We start from the raw sequence: 20,427 nt of genomic DNA on the forward strand, positions 1-20,427 counted from the left end.
ATTCAAATAGATGCCTACCTCAAAGGTTCATACACATTTCTTGATTTATACATTTCATTCTCACAATGCATAATTCCATTTTATGGACATTCAACAATCATAGGCAACATCACGACAAATGAAACTACTGGCCACCTCGTGTTAGATCAGTGACAAATGTATTTTAATTTTAATTTGGTCATATACTCTATTGAATGTATACAGGCACAAAAACAGGTTTTAAAAGCAGCTACGGTATTTTCAACATACATAATGAACAACATACATTACTAGCTATGCCTTCTCCATAGAACAGACAGTGTCCATTATGGGCACATGCTTCGTCTGTCATCAAATGCAACCAGCTGTATTGTGTGCCAGTCTCACAGAGATGGGTGTTACCCATTAGTTAATAACTAATAATGTACAATGAAGGGTGATTAAGGTTCATAAAGTGCAAACATATTCTTCCGTGTCTAATGATTAATTAATTTACATCAGGTCTGCCACAGAGTAACTCCTATATAGGCCATGATAATACTCACAGTGTTCACTTACAGTAAGAGCAATAACCTAAATGTATTTAATCTACAGTTCCCCCTAGTGGTCTGTTTTTTTATGTCCATGTTGAGAACCCAGTTCTAGGAACCCATTGTTGGCTCAGCGAATGTGGGCCATCTCCTCTAGGAAGGGGGTCTTCATGCAGCCAGTGCAGAGCTGATCCATCCACAGGGGCGCCTCGTGCTGCAGAGGGGTGCGTCGGGGGTAGAAGGTGTAGGAGAGGTCGTAGTTCAGCAGGCAGCTGATGGAGGCCATGTAGACGTCTGAGAAGCGACACAGGCGGCGGGAGAAGTAGGTGGGGTTGTGACAGGTGCGGAAGATGCTGCCGAACTGGGGGTTGAAGAGGTTCTTTGTTCTTAGTCTGTAATTAAAAGGGACAAGAGAGGAAGAGATAATACAAATACAAGTGGGTCATTTTCAGGCTCTGCAGATATGAAATCCTAATCACTTCAAATGTCCAGAGTAAAAGGTACTCAATTAGTACCACTAAATCCATCTGGCCAACCTGAGCTCCTCTCTCTCCTTCAGCCAATCCTGCAGAACCTCCCTAGACTGTGAATCCCGATGCATCTACAAAAAGACATGACAAGAGTCAACTACTGTATGGGAAGAACTTGACAATCATACTTAAGATGTACAGATACCGCTCCTTATCAAATAATGAATTCAAAAGAGACCTTGTATGTATGTTAATATGGGGGGAAGGGAAAACATGCCAGTGTCTATTCCCCAGAGGCGTGTACCTGCATGCGTTCCAGCAGGCCTGTGAGGGCCTGAAGCCATGTGAGGCTCTGGGCATATTGTTCTGTGTTCACCACCTTGGTCTCCAGATCCAGCTCAGGCACAATGGCTCCCGTACGCCACCCATGACGCAGCATCAGATCCTTGAAGAGGGAGAATACCATGTAAAGGACAGTAAACCAGCTCAAAGGTTTAATCAGTGAGTGAAAGAATATAATACAATATAATCTTTTGTTCACCAAAGAGTGAGCTTGGGTTTCACCTCTCAGCAGGCAGCATGAACACACATTTAAGAATTGTTATAATTGGTTTTATAGGAGTTCAATATGTGTGTAGTATATTGGTTCCTAGTTTATCATTATCATCATTAAAAAAATATGGACTTTATGGGCCGGAAGCAATACCTGCTAAAGCCCAAGGATGGCAGTCACCAGAGAACAACTTCCACAAGTAATGATTTGTCACCTCCATCAGACTCGCTCTCCAAATCATCTAGTCGATTATGAGGTAAGCTACGAGTCAAGGAAGAGAACACCATACAGACCACCCCAACAAGGGACCACGAGTAGAGGTCGCTGTGGGAGGAATTACTTTCTCTCACAACCAGACCTGCAGCAGTTAAACTCCTACAAAAGATGAGAGAAGCACCCGCTCTTCTTCCAGAACGCTCACAACGTGCCTGAAGCTAACTGAAGAGGAGAGTGACAAGTTGAGATAATGGAATTATTAGGAAGAGCTAACCTCATCCGCTTCAATGAGTATCCAGCAGTTCAATTCACCTCCCAGGCTGCGTCGCAACATTGAGGATGGAGCCTCATTCTCATCGGTTGCCAACTCACCAGCACCCCACAGCAGGCACACCCCGACTCGAGGTCATCAAGATCAACGTCAGCCTGAGCTGGCATAGCTGGTGACAACCAGAGAGGACACACTGAGGTCACAAAGGCAGCGTGATAAGATCAAACAGCTCATTGCTGAGAGCTCCCCGACCCAAACCAGTCATCATCAACTCAATCAAATCCTCACTGTCGTGAGCCATCACCTACACCTGACCGCCGCCAGCCTACACCTGACCGTCGTCATCAGCCTACACCTGACCGCTGTTGTCAGTCTATACCTAACAGCCGTCAGCATACACCTGAACCCCACTGTCAGCCACACCTGATCGCCATCGTCAGCCTACACCTGATCGCTGTCATCAGCCCTCACCTGATCGCCGCCACTGCGACTACTCACCTGATCGTCGTTGTCACGCACCTGTCCGCTACCGCACACCTTCTCCACCCATCTGGGAGCGCACCTACCGGAACCAACTCCTAACATCCCCAACTTCGTCAAATAAGACCCACGGGAGTTAGCCCTCAAGAATGTGCTGCCCGTAGATGCAACAGATTGCTTCAAGTTTCATATGTTGACCACCTGAATCCAAATGCTGACCACCTGAATTTGGAAGAGGCGTTGCTAATTGCAGACTCCTACAGCAGCAGCACGTACCCATACAGAACCACCTTGGATTCCCTCACAGAACTGAATTGGCCAGCCCCACCAGTTTGCCCTCCAGCGTATCACAGGATTAATGGACAGTGATGACACCAAGGTATTCCAAAGATACCCATTCCAACCCTACTTCACCTGGCAGAGTGGCTTGAGTACGAGGTGAGTGTAACGACCGTTTGTGGAAGAAGGTGAGGACCAAGATGCAGCGTGGTAAGTGTTCATCATTATTTTAATAAACAACACTAAATACAACAAGGAACAAAAGAAACAACCGAAACAACTCCGTCAGGTGCAAAACACACTAAACAGAAAATAACTATCCACAAAACCCATGTGGGCGAGAGCTACCAAAGTATGGTTCTCAATCAGAGACGACAGACAGCTGTCCCTGATTGAGAACCATACCCGGCCAAAAACAAAGAAATACAAAAACATAGAAAAAAGAACATAGAATGCCAACCCTAGTCACACCCTGGCCTAACCAAAATAGAGAATAAAAAGCCTCTCTATTGCCAGGGAGTGACAGTGAGAGTGCAAGAAGATGGCACGCAGTTCAGCTGCGACCAAGGCAGGGACCACCCTGGCTCACGCAAAGATCAGCGGAAAGACAAGTCTTTCCCCAAGACCACCACCATCCTCCACGGAGGTGAGCAGAGAAAGGACAAAGCCAAAGCCTGTACAGTACCAGTCTCCGGGTGTATGGTCATGGGAGAAGCACTGCCTGTTCAGTACTTCTTTGTGAGCTCTGGTTCACCCAGGATGGCAATGTCTGTCTGACACTCTGGTCTACAAGCATGGTCACATGGAGAAAGCTGGGCCCACCATGCACAATATATGGAGAAAGCTGTACGAGCCAGTACGATCCACTCAGCTTCATCATCCCATACACTAGAGGTCTTCATGAATCCATCTGAGACCTGATCCAGGTCCCGAGCAGGTCCGGATCCAGAATTCTAAAAATGGTCACTGGTCTGGGTCAGATCTGATATGATTGTCACGGGTCTTGGGTATGTATATTTTTAACTGACTTGTCCGGAAGGGGCCATACAGATCCGAACTTGACAGCTGCAGTAGAAAGAGGGAGAGAGAAAAAGGTTGTCTTGCTGCTCTTGCTTTTCTCAAGAGTGTAGCATGGCGTGTGTAGCTTGTTGTTGTTGTTGGCCAATTATAAGTCATCAAAGCGGCAATAGTCTACAGTCATAGAGCCTCTGTGTGTGGCAAAAGTTAGGAGATATCTAGGCTAATCAATGGAAGATGAAATTAAAATGACAGAATTAAAAGTTAAAGGAGAAGGATAGGCTACAACGACCAAGAGCCAACTAGTAGGCTGCCACTTAATATTCTGTTGTTGTTATTTGTACCTGTAGGATGAGAAAGCGCATGCACTGCAGCCTCAATTAACCTAACTAGCTAACGTTAGATAGCTTAACTAGTTTCTCCCGGGTTTGATGCAGTCAAAACAGGTACTACATAATCATATTTGATGATAAATAACCTAGCTATGGCAGCTATTAGTTTACTATATTACGAGTCAGCTTGGTTGGCTGCTGTCTCTTCCTCCATTCTCCCTGCTTTCCCTGTCACTCGCTCACAGTATTTCCGCATATCGGGTCTAGGTGGGCTTTCCCAAAGTCTATTTCTAAGACCTCCATTATACACCACACAGGCAAGGCCATGGTCCAGAGGCTCTGAGACAAGAAAAGGGGTTGGGATGACCTAGATCTACCTGAAAATCTCCACACATGGCTTACTTGTGCCTCAGGTCACACTGTCAAGATGGACCTCCCAGACAGCACAAGAAGTGTCCATGTCTTCAGTGATGTTTCAGAGCGTGCGTATGGTGCTGATGCGTACCTCCGCACTGAAGATGCCAATGGGCGAGTCTAGGTGGCATTCCTTGCAGCAATATCAAGAGTGGCTCCAAAATGGCAAGACTCGAGCGCTGCGATGCACTGCCCAGCTGGCAGTGGCCCTCAGAAGACAACTCACCCTGGAGATCCATGACATCACATACTGACCGGATTCTACAACGGTCTTAACCTGGCTCCAGTCAGACTCCAGCAGGTACAAAGTATTTGTGGGCACAAGACATGCACAAATAGAGGAGCTCACAGATGACCAGGCCTGGCGTTACGTGGACACAGAGAGCAATCCAGCTGATGCCATCATACGACACCGTCTCAGAACATGATCATTGGAGTCAATGTCCTCCCTTCCTATGGCAGGCACAGTCATCCTGGCTGAGAAGACCTGACACGGGCTGTGGAAGCCTACTTTATATGGACTCCTGTCAGCGGACACTAAGTTGTCTCTCCCTGATGTTTGCCAGTAAAAACACTTTTTTGGAGCTAGAGGAAGCCACAATGCAGTCACTACACGAGGCGGACAGTAGTGTCAAAAGATCCTCAGCTGACAACTTCAAGCAAGCCGAACTCAAAGTTCTCAGACATGCCCAGTCAGAGTTTCCCAGAAGACCTCTCCCTACTAGAAGCAGGTAAAGCCAGTTCCTCTGAGCAGCCGTCTGGTAACTCTGGCCCCAGAGTACAACAACGACACCGGAAAGGCTTTTGGAGATGTGATTCGGTCACAAGGCTACTAATTAAGAAATATGACAAGCACCCACCCAGAGGGGGTGTTTGTCGAGTTACTTCGAGGGATCTGGATTCTGAGGGGGGGGCAGCTATCTGTCGCTTCCAGCATGGTGATGCCATACAGATATACCTAAGATGGCTGACCTGCCTCCAGCCCAACTGCGGTTCTACAAGCCGACGTTCTATACTACAGGTGTGGAATGCTTTGGACCGTATGTTATCAAGATTGGCTAAAGAAATTAAAAGAGACAGGGCATCATCTGTACAGGTGGATCTATTCTCGAACATAGATACAAATTCATTCCTGATGCTTTTGAGATGCTTCATCACTCGCAGAGGAAAGCCCTTTTGAGATCTTGTCCAATTGAGGAACACATTTCAAGGGAGGAGAGCAGTCCTCCAAAAGTGGCACAGGGGTAAGGGAGACCTTGCAGTGGGGAGCGTTGTGATGATCGTGGACAATCAGTCTTCTAGAGTGCTCTGGCAAATTGGAACTGTCAAGTCAGTTATCCCTGAAGCAGGCGGGAAAGTGAGGACAGTGGAGATCCAAGTCAAAGACAGAACCTACGTCAGGCCTGTCTGTAACGAGATTCGTCCTCCTCTGACGAGGAGTATGAGAGATCGGACCAATACGCAGCGTGGTAAGTGTTCATGATATTTAATAGAACAGAACACTTAAAAACAAAAACAACAAGAGAACAAAAAATTAAACCGAAACAGTTCTGTCTGGTGCAGACACAAAACAGAAAACAATCACCCACAAAACACAGGTGGGTAAAGGCTACCTAAGTATGATTCTCAATCAGAGACAACGAACGACACCTGCCTCTGATTGAGAACCATACTAGGCCAAACACGTAGAAAATATAACATAGAAAAAGGAACATAGACAACCCACCCCAACTCACATCCTGACCAACCTAACACAAAGACATAAAAAATAAACTAAGGTCAGAATGTGACACTGTCGCTCGGGTAATTCAGCTGGCCACCCTTCCTCAAGAAGCTACTGACCCTTAGCTGGCTTGTCAGTTGAAGCAAATTCGTTCAACACATTTGGGGGCGACTGAAAAAACGGCCAGCTTTGTAGCACTCCCTTCTGGTTAGTTTAGTCAGGCAGTTTTCAGACCCTAACCACCTTTAGTTTTCTTTTTGACCAAAGTCACCCCAGTCATTCTTATATTAACCAATCAGCAGCCTCTATTGCCAAGACTTCAGGGTAATTCATTTAGGACCCCTATGGCATGGCAGGGCATAAGCCAGATAACATGGCTTTCCATCCTGACAAGCACCACCTTTTTCACTTAGCTACCTTTTTCCTCTTGTGGACAATGTACTTGCTATCTAACATTTTATTATGCATGCATCTAAAATGTAAACGCCTTAAGATCTTTATGTCCATTGGTTTTGGAGCTAAGTATTTGCTGTTGTTGCATTTTGACATTTATATTGAGTTTGTTAGCTTGCTCGCGCTCCCGCTAGCATTAGTGCTAGCTTTAGCATTTACATTGAGAATGCATTAGTATGTCATGTAGCATTAGCTATTTGTTAGTGTTTTCCATTTGTGGTGTGTGTGTGTGTGTGTGTGTGTGTGTGTGTGTGTGTGTGTGTGTGTGTGTGTGTGTTTGTTTGTTTTCTGTCCTTTAAAAACCCCCTAAACTGGAAATACTGTCTCCTCATTGTTTTGGATGGACATTGCTGTAGTAGTTACTACCAACCTGGAAACTGAGTTTTCTATCTATTTGAATGGTCCTTTGATTTTGTAACCAAACCACATTTTTTCAATCATAGTGAGATAAAATAGTCACTCACAGCCAAGTCACTGTAGAGATGGTCTCCAAAGTATAGCACACTGGACCCTCTCCAGCCTGTCAGCCTCAGGAAGTCGTACAGGTTTCCCTGAAACACAAACTAAATGCCTCAGTATTCTGTTATGGGGGAGATGAGGTCATGAGCATTGTAGTTTAATATTGAAGGTGTACACACTTGTTTGTAGATCTGTCCTTTGTCCAGACTGTTTATTTTGTCCCACTGGAGGTCACCATTTCCATCCAGGCGTCTAAATGGTCTGTAAAAGGGGCAACATTGGCGAGCAAATTGAATATGGTCCCAATAAACACATGACAACCTGGTCAACAAGAACACTCCATACTCACTTGACACAATCATTGAAGAAGTGTGGTTTGTCTGCCTGAACGATGACCACATCAAAGAAGTCCCTCCAGTCCTTCCCAACCATGTACCTCATGCCTTTATCCCTACAATCAGAGATATCAGAGTGACTGGACCACAGGAGGCTGCTGAGGGGAGGACGGCTCATAATAATGGTTGGAACGGAGCAAATGGAATGGCATCAAACACGTGACCCTGGGTCTTCATCCTCAGATGGACACTCAGATGGACACTCAGATGGAAACTCAGATGGACACTCAGATGGACACTCAGATGGACACTCACACAAAGCTGAAGGGGCTGTTGGTGATGAGGAACAGTTTCTTCCCGTGGCTGACCAGGCGATGCAGAACAGCATAAGTCTCATCCCTTCCCAGAATGTACTTCTCTATGGATGGGAAATGAGGGGAAAAATAACAACATTAACAAAAACATGTCCAACTTTAACATTCTGCAGGCTTCTGAAAATAAGGTATTTGACTGGACCACAAACAGAATCCAACATCGCTCACCCAGATCTTGCATGATCCATTTGTACATGTAGCCTTTGATGTGAACCATTCCAATGGCTTCCTGAGGATCAGAATAACATACATTATGCAAATAACAAGTGCCAATGAATCTACTTAAATTCAGTTACAACATGTATCTACAGATAAGGATAAATTCAACATGCTCATAGTGCATATAGTCAGGTTCTGAATATCACACTCTCTACTCCAACCCAGTCTAACAGGCAGAAGAGCTTGGTTACGAAAAGGACGAGGGAGGATAAAGTCAAAGCTAGATCACGTCTGTTTCTTCTGGCAGACAAAGTGAATCTGAAAAGGACAAACTGTAAGTTAAACCCTTGGACCCCAGTTGGGAATGAGAACAGCTATTGTTCATTTGTCCACATGTCTGAATCCCTGGCAACCTCTCTCTAGGAGGAGGACAGAGATCTGAACCTGGTGCTGAAACCCCCCACTGTGTCCAAACGGTCAAATTAACCTGGCAGAGGGTTTGGAAAACCAGCAAGAGGGAGGGAAAGAACATTACACAAGGTGATAAATGGCATGAGAGTGCGCTGAGACACTCACTGAAACGTCTTTGTAGAGGTGCTCGGGATCGTACTCGATGTCGTTGGAGATGAAGAAATCATTGGCCACAGCCAGGAGGGTCATCTCTGGGATGGAGAAGATGTCCATAAACTGCTTAACCTTTGGTCCCTGTGGATGATAAATCAGCTGCTTATTGTATTCTTATAAAAAATATACAGTATTACCATGACTCTAAATTGGGTGTGATTAGAGAAATGCAGTTTCAAAATGTACATGAAATACTTATTTATAAACATTATATTACCACCTAATGCTTCTAGCTCAAATGAGGCACCATGTTTAGAACCAGTTACTTTCCATGGAGGAAAAAATTAAACCAGTGTCCACAGGGAGCAAGGCCTGTACACAGAGCTAATCCCTAATTTATAAAGACAGGGATCCCGGTGCCAGACCCAGAGGATTGTGGGTAGTGGGCGTATGTTTGTGATGGAAGATTAGAAGGCAGGGGAGGCATGGTGTGCTCCCTCCACAGTGCTGCATTCAATGTAGAAGAATGTAAAGAATGTGAACCTGTGTGAAAACATCAAAGCCCCTGGCCCTACAGACTGAACCTGATGAACAAACACTATGCCACAGTCAGACTACATCTAGAGATGTATTAAGATTAGTCCAATAATAACCTGTAATTACAAACAAACTACAAAAAAAGGCTTTAACGTTAACATCCTGTAGCAGATTAGCTCGTTTACTTGATTAGTGAAATGTTGCTTGTCAGTTGCTAAAAGAGTAATGACAAAAGTTGAGCTTACAAAATACAATGCTTATATCAAATCAAATTTTATTAGTCACATGCGCCGAATACAACAGGTTACAGTAAATGCTTACTTTTAAGCCGTTAACCAACAATGCAGTTTTAAGAAAATACAACAACAACTAACAAAAAAAGTAAGAGATAAGAATAACAAATAATTCAAGAGCAGCAGTAAATGCTCGGTCTTCCTTTTCATGTAGTCCACAATCATCCCCTTTGTCTTGATCACGTTGAGGGAGAGGTTGTTGTCCTTTCACCACACGGTCAGGTCTCTGACCTCCTCCCTATAGGTTGTCTCATCAATGTCGGTGATCAGGCCTACTATTGTTTTGTCATCAGCAAACTTATTATTTTTTTTGTGTGTGACTTTTTACCCCTTTTTTGTGGTATCCAATTGTTGTAGTAGCTACTATCTTGTCTCATCGTTACAACTCCCGTACGGGCACGGGAGAGACGAAGGTTGAAAGTCATGCGTCCTCCTATACACAACCCAACCAAGTCGCACTGCTTAACACAGCGCACATCCAACCCGGAAGCCAGCTGCACCAATGTGTCGGAGGAAACACTGTGTACCTGGCAACCTTGGTTAGCGCGCACTGCGCCCGTCCCAGCACAGGAGTCGCTGGTGCGCGATGAGACAAGGACATCCCTACCGACCAAGCCCTCCCTAACCCGGACGACGCTAGGCCAATTGTGCGTCGCCCCACGGACCTCCCGGTCACGGCCGGTTACGACAGAGCCTGGGCGCGAACCCAATGTCTGATAGTACAGCGCCCTTAACCACTGCGCCACCCGTGAGGCCGTCATCAGCAAACTTAATGAGGATGTTGGAGTTGTGCCTGGCCGTGCAGTCATGAGTGAACAGGGAGGACAGGAGGGGACTGAGCACGCACCCCTGAGGGGCCCCCGCGTTGAGGATCAGCGTGGCGGATATGTTGTTACCTACCCTTACCACCTGGGGTCGGCCCGTCAGGAAGTCAAGGATCCAGTTGCAGAGGGAGGTGTTTAGTCCCAGGGTCCTTAGCTTAGTGATGAGCTTAGAGGGCACTACGGTGTTGAACGCTGAGCTGTAGTCAGTGAATAGCATTCTCACATAGGTGTTCCTTTTGTCCAGGTGGGAAAGGGTAGTGTGGAGTACAATAGAGACTGCATCATCTGTGGATCTGTTGGTGTGGTATGCAAATTGGAGTGGGTCTAGGGTTTCTGGGTTAATGGTGTTGATGTGATACATGACCAGCCTTTCAAAGCATTTCATGGCTACAGACGTGAGTGTTCCTGGTCAGTAGTCATTTAGGCAGGGACTACGGTGGTCTGCTTGAAACATGTTGATATTACTGGCAAATGTCAGTGAAGACCCTTGCCAGTTGGTCAGCGTATGCTCAAAGTACACGTCCTGGTAATCCGTCTGGCCAAGCGACATTGTGAATGTTGACCCTTTTAAAAGTCGTACTCACTTCGGCTGCGGAGAGCGTGATCACAGTCCTCCGGAACAGCTGATGCTCTCATGCATGTTTCGGTGTTACTTGCCTCGAAGCGAGCATATAAGTTATTTAGCTCGTCTGGTAGGCTCGTGTCACTGGGCAGCTCTCGGCTGTGCTTCCCTTTATAGTCTGTATTAGTTTGCAAGCCCTTCCACATCCGACAAGCGTCGGAGCCGGTGTAGTATGATTCGAGCTTAGTCCTTTATTGACACTTTGCCTGTTTGATGGTTCGTCGGAGTGCAAAGCGGGATTTCTTATAAGCTTCCCGGAAACCAGGAGGATAGAGTTATGGTCAGATTTGCCAAATGGAGGGCAAGGGAGAGCTTTGTATGCGTCTAAAGGTAATGTCATTTTAAGTAGGACCTGTCCTCATAACTGTTGGCGGCAGATTAAAACAAAATACCTTGATCCTGTCAATGCATTCAGAGTGAATATTTTAACAGGCAACTCCGGAGGTAATGTATTCTTCAAGGACACAGTGACTGACCTTTCCATAGAAGCCGCTGACCTGTTGCAGGGGGACATGGTGCGTCCCCCCATAGAGCCTCAGGACCTCCTCATCTGGAACTGGGTTCAGCCCCCTATAGGGTCAACACAGTTTTAGTACACTGACTGACATTGCAGAGTGTTATTCACCAACCCATAAACAAAACTCACCGATACACAGTCCCCAGCTGAATGTAATGGAAAGCATCTATCTTCATTAGGAGGCCCTGTGGGAAGACAAAACATATAGTACTGTAAACACACTGCACCTTGAGATTGGATGTTTAAAAGAGGGGCAGAACTGCTTCATGGGGTTTACCTTTTGAATATCATAGTGAAGACCCCGTGCAGCAAAGTTGGGGATGTAGTCATATTTGCGGATACCTTCAGGGTACTGTCAAACAACAGCAGAAGATGCTCAGATTAGAAGGGCCCACAACTGTACTCATACATGGAATTATCAGGAGAACTGAATATACAATATGTGCTAGTCTATTGGCGGGTTAGTTAGAGAACACACACCTTGAAGTGCTCGATGAGGAAGTCTCGGGCCGTGTTGTAGATCATAGTGTTGAGGGCATCGGAGTAGAGGGCCAGGGTGTAGTCATAGTCAAACCCATAGATGTCCACTTCCGCTAGGCTGACCTCGTTGTTGGCGTAGATAGTGGAGGAGTTGAGCAGGTTACACACACTTGGTGGGATCAGGTCTGGAAAGTGACAGCACAGAGACATACATTGTAATAGAGAGACAACACAATAGACTGGTACTATGTTTATAACTACAGCTTTACACCATTTGGGACTTCAATGTTAAGTACTAATGTTTTTTTTAGATGATGCCAATTGCACAGCAGGAGTGCACTGTACCTGAAGCAAAGTACTGAGCTTAGTGAGGCAAGCAACAACAGGATTACAGGGAATTCATAGGGGGTAAAAAATGTGAAACACTGAACAGGATTTAGAGGCAAATTAACTTTTGCACACACACACAAACAGCCAAATGTGTTTATAATCTAAATCACTGGACATAAAGATTTAGCAAAATCCCTGATTTTCATGTGAATATTCTAAAATCAGCATAAAAACAATATGCTATTTCCATCAAAATGACTTGTTGCAAATAAAAGGCTGTGTGTGATGACCTAGGCCAAGCGCACATGCAAATACCATTTGAGGGAAAATTCCCATGGAACGAATAAAGAAATACAAGTTAAATGGGTTTCCATCGACTTTTCAACTCTACGGATGGTTTTCTCACAATGTTTTATAGCGAATGTGCCCAGTCTGGTATTGGAACGTGCGCTCTAACCAACTGCGCTATCTGCGCTTTGTTGGCTACAGCGCACAGATAGCCTACATGATGAGATTATTATTATGGATAAAAGAGCAAGATTATTTTTACTTGTCAAACTGCTGCCAAGCATCGATTATCATGTCACCAGAATAAGAACCTCGATATTTATTGGAAAGGAGCGTCAAGCTCACCACCCAGTGAAGTTTATCATAATTGATTGAATCTCTAGCCTCTCTTAAAAAAATATTTTATGGAAACATTGTCAGTGTCTATTTGTGTATTGCTCTGCGTGTTTACAACCTGGTTCTTCCAGAACAATCGTAACAGCCACACAGCAAACACACAGACTCAGATTAAAAAGAGGATCACCAACGGTTTCCCAATCTATCACTAAATCCCTGGAATATGACGACTCTACCATGTTTCATTTTTAGCTGTCTATGACAGATAAGTGGGCCAAGGTCTTTTGGATGAGACAAGTGCCAGCAGCTGGCCGTCAACGTGATAGATTGACCATATCTAGCTTGTAACCTCATTCTCAAGAGTTGTGTCTCTCCTCTAACTCTGCCTCTACCTACATTACCAAGTACGATCCTTCTTATGTCTTTATAGTGGAGGTTATGGCCATGTGTTTGTGTGCTGACATAATGATGACAATCGAAAGAAGGAGTAGATAATGAATCAGAATATGCAATCGTGTGGCTAGTGGGTAAATGAGAAAGAGTGTGTCAGAGACCATGGCCTGTCCTGTAGGGGTTTGGGATTGGTTCTGAGATCATTTTTTTGAATATAGCCGGTAGAGTTATAGAGCATGTTGGCTACAACAATGTCTCACTTTCATTTTTTCAAAACAAGACCAATGACAGGATTGCCATCCAGCTGTCATGCTTGACCCACTTTCAAACCTAGGGAAGGGATGAACTGTTACAGCACTGGTCTAGAAGAGGATGAACTCATATAATCCCTGTGCATACGGTAATGTCTTCAACCAGGACATGACAAGACTCACATCAGTAGCAGATGGGGAGTAGTACTGAATCACTCCCAACAGCACCCATCACTATAAGTGTACGCACATCACAAATTATGGGAATCCTTTGAAGTTTACCGTGCCGACATTGAGCGTATTTGTATGTTGTATTTATTAAGGATCTCCATTGGCTCCTGCCAAGGCAGCAGCTACTCTTCCTGGGGTTTATTATGGGTCCCCATTAGTTCCTGCCAAGGCAGCAGCTACTCTTCCTGGGGTTTATTATGGGTCCCCATTAGTTCCTGCCAAGGCAGCAGCTACTCTTCCTGGGGTTTATTATGGGTCCCCATTAGTTCCTGCCAAGGCAGCAGCTACTCTTCTTGGGGTTTATTATGGGTCCCCATTAGTTCCTGCCAAGGCAGCAGCTACTCTTCCTGGGGTTTATTATGGGTCCCCATTAGTTCCTGCCAAGGCAGCAGCTACTCTTCCTGGGATCCAGCAACATGAAGGCAGTTATATACAATTTAAAATATTACATTTCATAACCCTTTTCACAACACATTAAGTGTGTTCCCTCAGGCCACTACTCTACTACCACATATCTACAATACAACATCCATGTGTACGTGTTTGTAGAGTGTGTGTCTTATCATGTGTATTTGTGCCTGAGTGTCTCTTCACAGTCCCCACTGTTCCATAAGGTGTATTTTCATGTTTTTTTTATATATGATTCTACTGCTCGCATCAGTTACCTGGAATAGAGTTCTATGTAGTCATGGCTCTATGTAGTACTGTGTGCCTCCCATAGTCTGTTCTGGACTTGTGAAGAGACCTCTGGTGGCATGTCTTGTGGGGTATGCATGGGTGTTCGAACTGTGTGCTGGTAGTTTAAACAGACAGCTTGGTGCATTCAGCATGTCAACACTTCTTACAAAAACAAGTACTGATGAAGTCAATCTCTCCTCCACTTTGAGCCATGAGAGATCTACATGCGTATTATTAATGTTAGCGCCCTGTGTACATTTCAGGGCCAGCCGTGCTGCCCTGTTCTGAGCCAATTGTAATTTTCTGAGGTCTCTCTTTGTGGCAACTGACCACACAACTGAACAGTAGTCCAGGTGTGACAAAACTAGGGCCTTGTTGATAGTGTTGTTAAAAAGGCAGAGCAGCATTTTATTATTGGCAGACTTCTCCCCATCTTAGCTACTGTTGTATCAACATGCTTTGACCATGACAGTTTACAATCCAGGGTTACTCCAAGCAGTTTAGTCACCTCAGCTTTCTCAATTTCAACATGATTTATTAAAGCTTTAGTTGAGGTTTATGGTTTAGTGAATGATTTGTCCCAAAGACAATGCTTTTATTTATTTTTTAAATATTTAGGACTAACTTATTCCTTGCCACCCATTCTGAAACGAACTGCAGCTCTTTGTTAAGTGTTGCAGTGATTTCACTCGCTGTAGTAGCTGACGTGTATAGTGTTGAGTCACCCGCATACATGGACACACTGGCATGTCATTAGTAAAGATTGAGAAAACTAAGGGGCCTAGAAAGATGCCCTGGGGAATTCCTGATTTAACCTGGATTGTGTTGGAGAGGCCTCCATTAAAGAACACCCTCTGTGTTCTGTTAGACAGGTAACTCTTTATCCACAATATAGCAGGGGGTGTAAAGCCATAACACAATGTTTTTTCCATCAGCAGACTATGATCGGTAATGTATGTCAAAAGCCGCACTGAGGTCTAACAAAACAGCTCCCACAATCTTGTTATCATCAATTTCTCTCAGCCAATCATCAGTCATTTGTGTAAGCACTGTGCTTGTTGAATGTCCTTCCCAAAAGCAATGCTGATAGTTTGTTGTCAATTTGTTTACAGTAAAATAGCATTTTAACTGGTCAAACACATTTGTTTCCCAAAAGTTTACTACGGGTTGATTGGTCAGGTATTTGAGCCAGTAAAGGGGGCTTTACTATTCTTGGGTAGCAGAATTACTTTTGCTTCCCTCCAGGCCAGAAGGCACACACTTTCTTGTAGGCTTAAATTGAAGATATGACAAACAGGAGTGGCAATATCGTCCATTATCCTCAGTAATTTTCCATCCAAGTTGTCAGACCCCGGTGGCTTGTCATTGTTGATATACATTTTTTTTCACCTCCTCCACACTCACTTTACAGAATTCAAAATTACAATGCTTCTTTTTCATAATTTCATCAGTTATACTTGTATTTGTAGTGTCAGCGTTTGTTGCTGGCATGTCATGCATAAATGTTCTATACCTCGCCGAATTATTAAAGTAATTGGCAATATAAGTAGGTTTCGTAATGAATGAGCCACCTGATTGAATGAATGATGGAGCAGAGTTGGACTTTTTGCCCAACATTTCATTTAAGGTGCTCCAAAGCTTTTTGTTATCATTCTTTATATAATGTATTTGTTTCATAGTATACTTTCTTATTGTTATTCAGTTTAGTCGCATGATTTCTCAATTTGCAGTACGTTTGGGGGAGGAAATATGACAAAAAGGACGACTGTGAGGTCAGTCTACTACTTACCGTGCACAAGCCGTTTCATCTCATTATAACGTGCCCATAAGTACGTCCTATGATCTGCTTTTGGGGCAGTGGAGGAGTACGATCGTCCAGACACTGTCAACGGCTCCTCGGGACCCTTCTTGCCCCCAACCTGATGTCTTTGAGCGGCAGGTGTAGAGGAGCAAGCGGCAGGTAAAGGCATCGCCGCCGACCTGCAATTGGATTCACAGCTTTGATCTTTACATTTCTTCTCTCCACTTTTCAATTCCCTGCTTGTTGAAAAGTTTATAATTTTCGAAGATCTCGAAAGAGGTGGCGTCCTGCTACCGTTTTGCCACAATGCACGGCCCAGTGTAGTACCCACTTTTTTGCAGGCCATTCTAAGAAAAAACTGCGAAACCAATGCGTAAAAATATACCCGTAGAGTTTACAATTGCTTTAGCGGAACTTGACGAATGAACTTGGTACCTGCTTACAGAAAATAAATAGCATGCAGATATGAAAGGCCTGACTTCTCACTCTCCAAGTACCCCTGACTACAGTGTGCAGTTCGGGCAGGGCTCAATGTAGGCGGAGTCAAACGTTTGACCCCGCCTACCTTTTTTTTTGTCCATCTGAGGTTTGACAGTCAGACACTGAATACGAACACACACCTTCGTGCAAGGCACACGTTGAATACAAACGTGTTTCATTTTTGAAGAGCGTAAGAAATATTATATAAAGTGGTACCAGCACATGTGTTGTAACACTTTTTGCCAAGCTACTGATATTGTTGCAGTGAACAACATACTTGTTAAGTATGTCATGTACTGTTAAAATTGTGTTGATAAATGTTAACTTTGTCATTATATTATTCCATTGAGCGTATATACACAGTTACTACCTATCCTGATTTATAATGCTATTTACTTTCCTTATGAGAATGGAGACAGACTATACCATATAGACATAATGACAAGCTGAATGTGTTTTGTACATTAAATTATACCAGCTCCAGTACAGAGATCAGAGACTCGGGTGACTGCTACGTCATCTTTTAACAATTAACAATTGAAACAATTAACACAGCAGACAAAAACAAGGTTTGACCACTCCTCAAAAATGGCTTCACTCCTGCTCCTCTAAAGAGGCAAAAACAGTCATTTTACCTCCACATAGAACATGCCATAATCTCTCTGTAAGTGGAACGAGAACATGAATGGTTCCTTGAGGAGAATATTTTCCTCTTCATCCAGGCCATCATACAACCGTAGTTCTTTAAGGGTTGTAATGCGGTATTACCCATCCATCCCAACACACTAGGGAGGGAAATAGTGCTTTTAAATGTTTGGCGTTCGCACCACCTTGCTGCCTCTAGGGTGTCCCGAAGAAGAACACCTGCTTCCTTGAAGAAAAAGGAAGAATAAACATTAAGTGTTGTGCCTCATTGGGTGATCAAGACAAATTACACCCCACTTTCACAATACCACTATTATATCTTGCCATGCATCAAGCCTTTAGCATTACACACAGTAGACGACATACCCAGTCAACAGCTCCCAGTTCGCCGTGCCTTACTTTACTTTAGCTAATAGCAGTTCATGATCCTGCAGAGCTGGATGCCGATGTAACATGCTGTGACTTCTTGGGGGGGGGGGGGGTCTTCTACATCATTATGAAATATATTGGAGAGGGGGGTGGGTTAAGTCTTTAAACATTGGTTTAAAACTATACCACTCATCATATCGGAGGGCCTGTTGTCCGGGCCTCTGGCAGTCTCTATGGGGGTGCCACGGGACATCAATGATGTCGCTCTTGCTACTGGTGAGTCTCTGATCAATCACTACGCAGACGACACCATTCTGTATACTTCTGGCCATTCTTTGGACACTGTGTTAACAACCCTCCAGACGAGCTTCAATGCCATGCTCCAATTGCTCTTAAATACAAGTACAACTAAATGCATGCTCTTCAACAGATCGCTGCCTGCACCTGCCCGCTCGTCCAACATCACTACTCTGGACGGTTCTGACTTAGAATATGTGGACAACTACAAATACTTAGGTGTATGGTTAGACTGTAAACTCTCCTTCCAGACTCACATCAAACATCTCCAATCCAAAGTTAAATCTAGAATTGGCTTCCTATTTCGCAACAAGCATCCTTCACTCATGCTGCCAAACATACCCTTGTAAAACTGACCATCCTACCGATCCTCAACTTTGGCGATGTAATTGACAACATACCCTCCTTTGACAAAATAATTTTGCACGCCCAATTTTTCATTTTTTGATTTGTTAAAAAAGTTTGAAATATCCAATAAATGTCGTTCCACTTCATGATTGTGTCCCACTTGTTGTTGATTCTTCACAAAAAAATACAGTTTTATCTTTATGTTTGAAGCCGGAAATGTGGCAAAAGGTCGCAAAGTTCAAGGGGGCCGAATACTTTCGCAAGGCACTGTATATTGTATTTACTTCGCCACCATAGCCTTTTTTTGCCTCCCTTATCTCACCTCATTTGCTCACATTGTATATAGACTTGTTTTTCTACTGTATTATTGACTGCATGTTTGTTTTATTCCATGTGTAACTCTGTGTTGTTGTACGTTTTCCCTCAAAATGTAACGATGGTCATTATGGCCAAACAGTTCTATTTTTGTTTCATCAGACCAGAGGACATTTCTCCAAAAAGTATGATCTTTGTCTCCATGTGCAGTTGCAAACCAGTCTGGCTTTTTTATGGCAGTTTTGGAGCAATGGCTTCTTCCTTGCTGAGCGGCCTTCCAGTTTATGTCGACATAGGACTCGTTTTACTGTGGATATGGATACTTTTGTACCTGTTTCCTCCAGCATCTTCACAAGGTCCATTGCTGTTGTTCTGGGATTGATTTGCACTTTTCGCACCAAAGTACGTTTATCTCTAGGAGACAGAATGCATCTCCTTCCTGAGCGGTATGATGGCTGCGTGGTACAATACTATTGTGTGTACAAAAGAACGTGGTACCTTCAGGCGTTTGGAAATTGCTCCCAAGGATGAACCAGACTTGTTTAGGTCAACCATTTTTTTCTGAGGTCTTTAGATATCTTTAGATTTTCCCATGATGTCAAGCAAAGAGACACTGAGTTTGAAGGTAGGCCTTGAAATACATTGCTCAAAAAAATAAAGGGAAAACTTAAACAACACAATGTAACTCGGAGTCAATCACACTTCTGTGAAATCAAACTGTCCACTTAGGAAGCAACACTGATTGACAATACATTTCACATGCTGTTGTGCAAATGGAATAGACAACAGGGGGTAATTATAGGCAATTAGCAAGACACCCCCAATAAAGGAGTGGTTCTGCAGGTGGTGACAACAGACCACTTTTCAGTTCCTATGCTTCTTGGCTGATGTTTTGGTCACTTTTGAATGCTTGCGGTGCTTTCACTCTAGTGGTAGCATGAGACGGAGTCTACAACCCACACAAGTGGCTCAGGTAGTGCAGCTCATCCAGGATGGCACATCAATGCGAGCTGTGGCAAGAAGGTTTGCTGTGTCTGTCAGCAGTGTCCAGAGCATGGAGGCGCTACCAGGAGACAGGCCAGTACATCAGGAGACGTGGATGAGGCCGTAGGAGGGCAACAACCCAGCAGCAGGACCGCTACCTCCGCCTTTGTGCAAGGAAGAGCAGGAGGAGCACTGCCAGAGCCCTGCAAAATGACCTCCAGCAGGCCACAAATGTGCATGTGTCTTCTCAAACGGTCAGAAACAGACTCCATGAGGGTGGTATGAGGGCCCGACGTCCACAGGTGGGGGTTGTGCTTTACAGCCCAACACCGTGCAGGACGTTTGGCATTTGCCAGAGAACACCAAGATTGGCAAATTCGCCACTGGCGCCCTGTGCTCTTCACAGATGAAGGCAGGTTCACACTGAGCACGTGACAGGCGTGACAGAGTTTGGAGATGCCGTGGAGAACGTTCTGTTGCCTGCAACATCCTCCAGCATGACCGGTTTGGCGGTGGGTCAGTCATGGTGTGGGGTGGCATTTCTTTGGGGGGCCGCACAGCCCTCCATGTGCTCGCCAGAGGTAGCCTGACTGCCATTAGGTACCGAGATGAGATCCTCAGACCCCTTGTGAGACCATATGCTGGTGCGGATGGCCCTGGGTTCCTCCTAATGCAAGACAATGCTAGACCTCATGTGGCTGGAGTGTGTCAGCAGTTTCTGCAAGAGGAAGGCATTGATGCTATGGACTAGCCTGCCTGTTCCCCAGACCTGAATCCAATTGAGCACATCTGGGACATCA

At 44.6% G+C, this 20,427-nt stretch overlaps 1 protein-coding gene across 1 annotated transcript; it reads right to left on the bottom strand.

Annotated features, from left to right (window-relative positions):
- Positions 1–141: 141 nt before the first annotated feature.
- LOC135528256 (5'-nucleotidase domain-containing protein 2-like) lies at positions 142–16,708 on the bottom strand. The gene is made up of 14 exons (XM_064957216.1): positions 16,178–16,708; positions 11,882–12,066; positions 11,679–11,753; positions 11,531–11,586; positions 11,361–11,454; positions 8,621–8,749; positions 8,054–8,114; positions 7,827–7,929; positions 7,526–7,627; positions 7,356–7,437; positions 7,182–7,268; positions 1,284–1,424; positions 1,046–1,110; positions 142–901 (listed from the first exon to the last, which is right to left on the bottom strand). Exons 1-14 carry the CDS (start codon positions 16,533–16,535, stop codon positions 640–642), a joined length of 1,800 nt encoding a protein of 599 aa, XP_064813288.1. The 5' UTR covers positions 16,536–16,708; the 3' UTR covers positions 142–639.
- Positions 16,709–20,427: the final 3,719 nt, after the last annotated feature.

Source organism: Oncorhynchus masou, chromosome 33 (genome assembly GCF_036934945.1).
Source record: "Oncorhynchus masou masou isolate Uvic2021 chromosome 33, UVic_Omas_1.1, whole genome shotgun sequence".
Taxonomy (NCBI): Eukaryota; Metazoa; Chordata; class Actinopteri; order Salmoniformes; family Salmonidae; genus Oncorhynchus; species Oncorhynchus masou.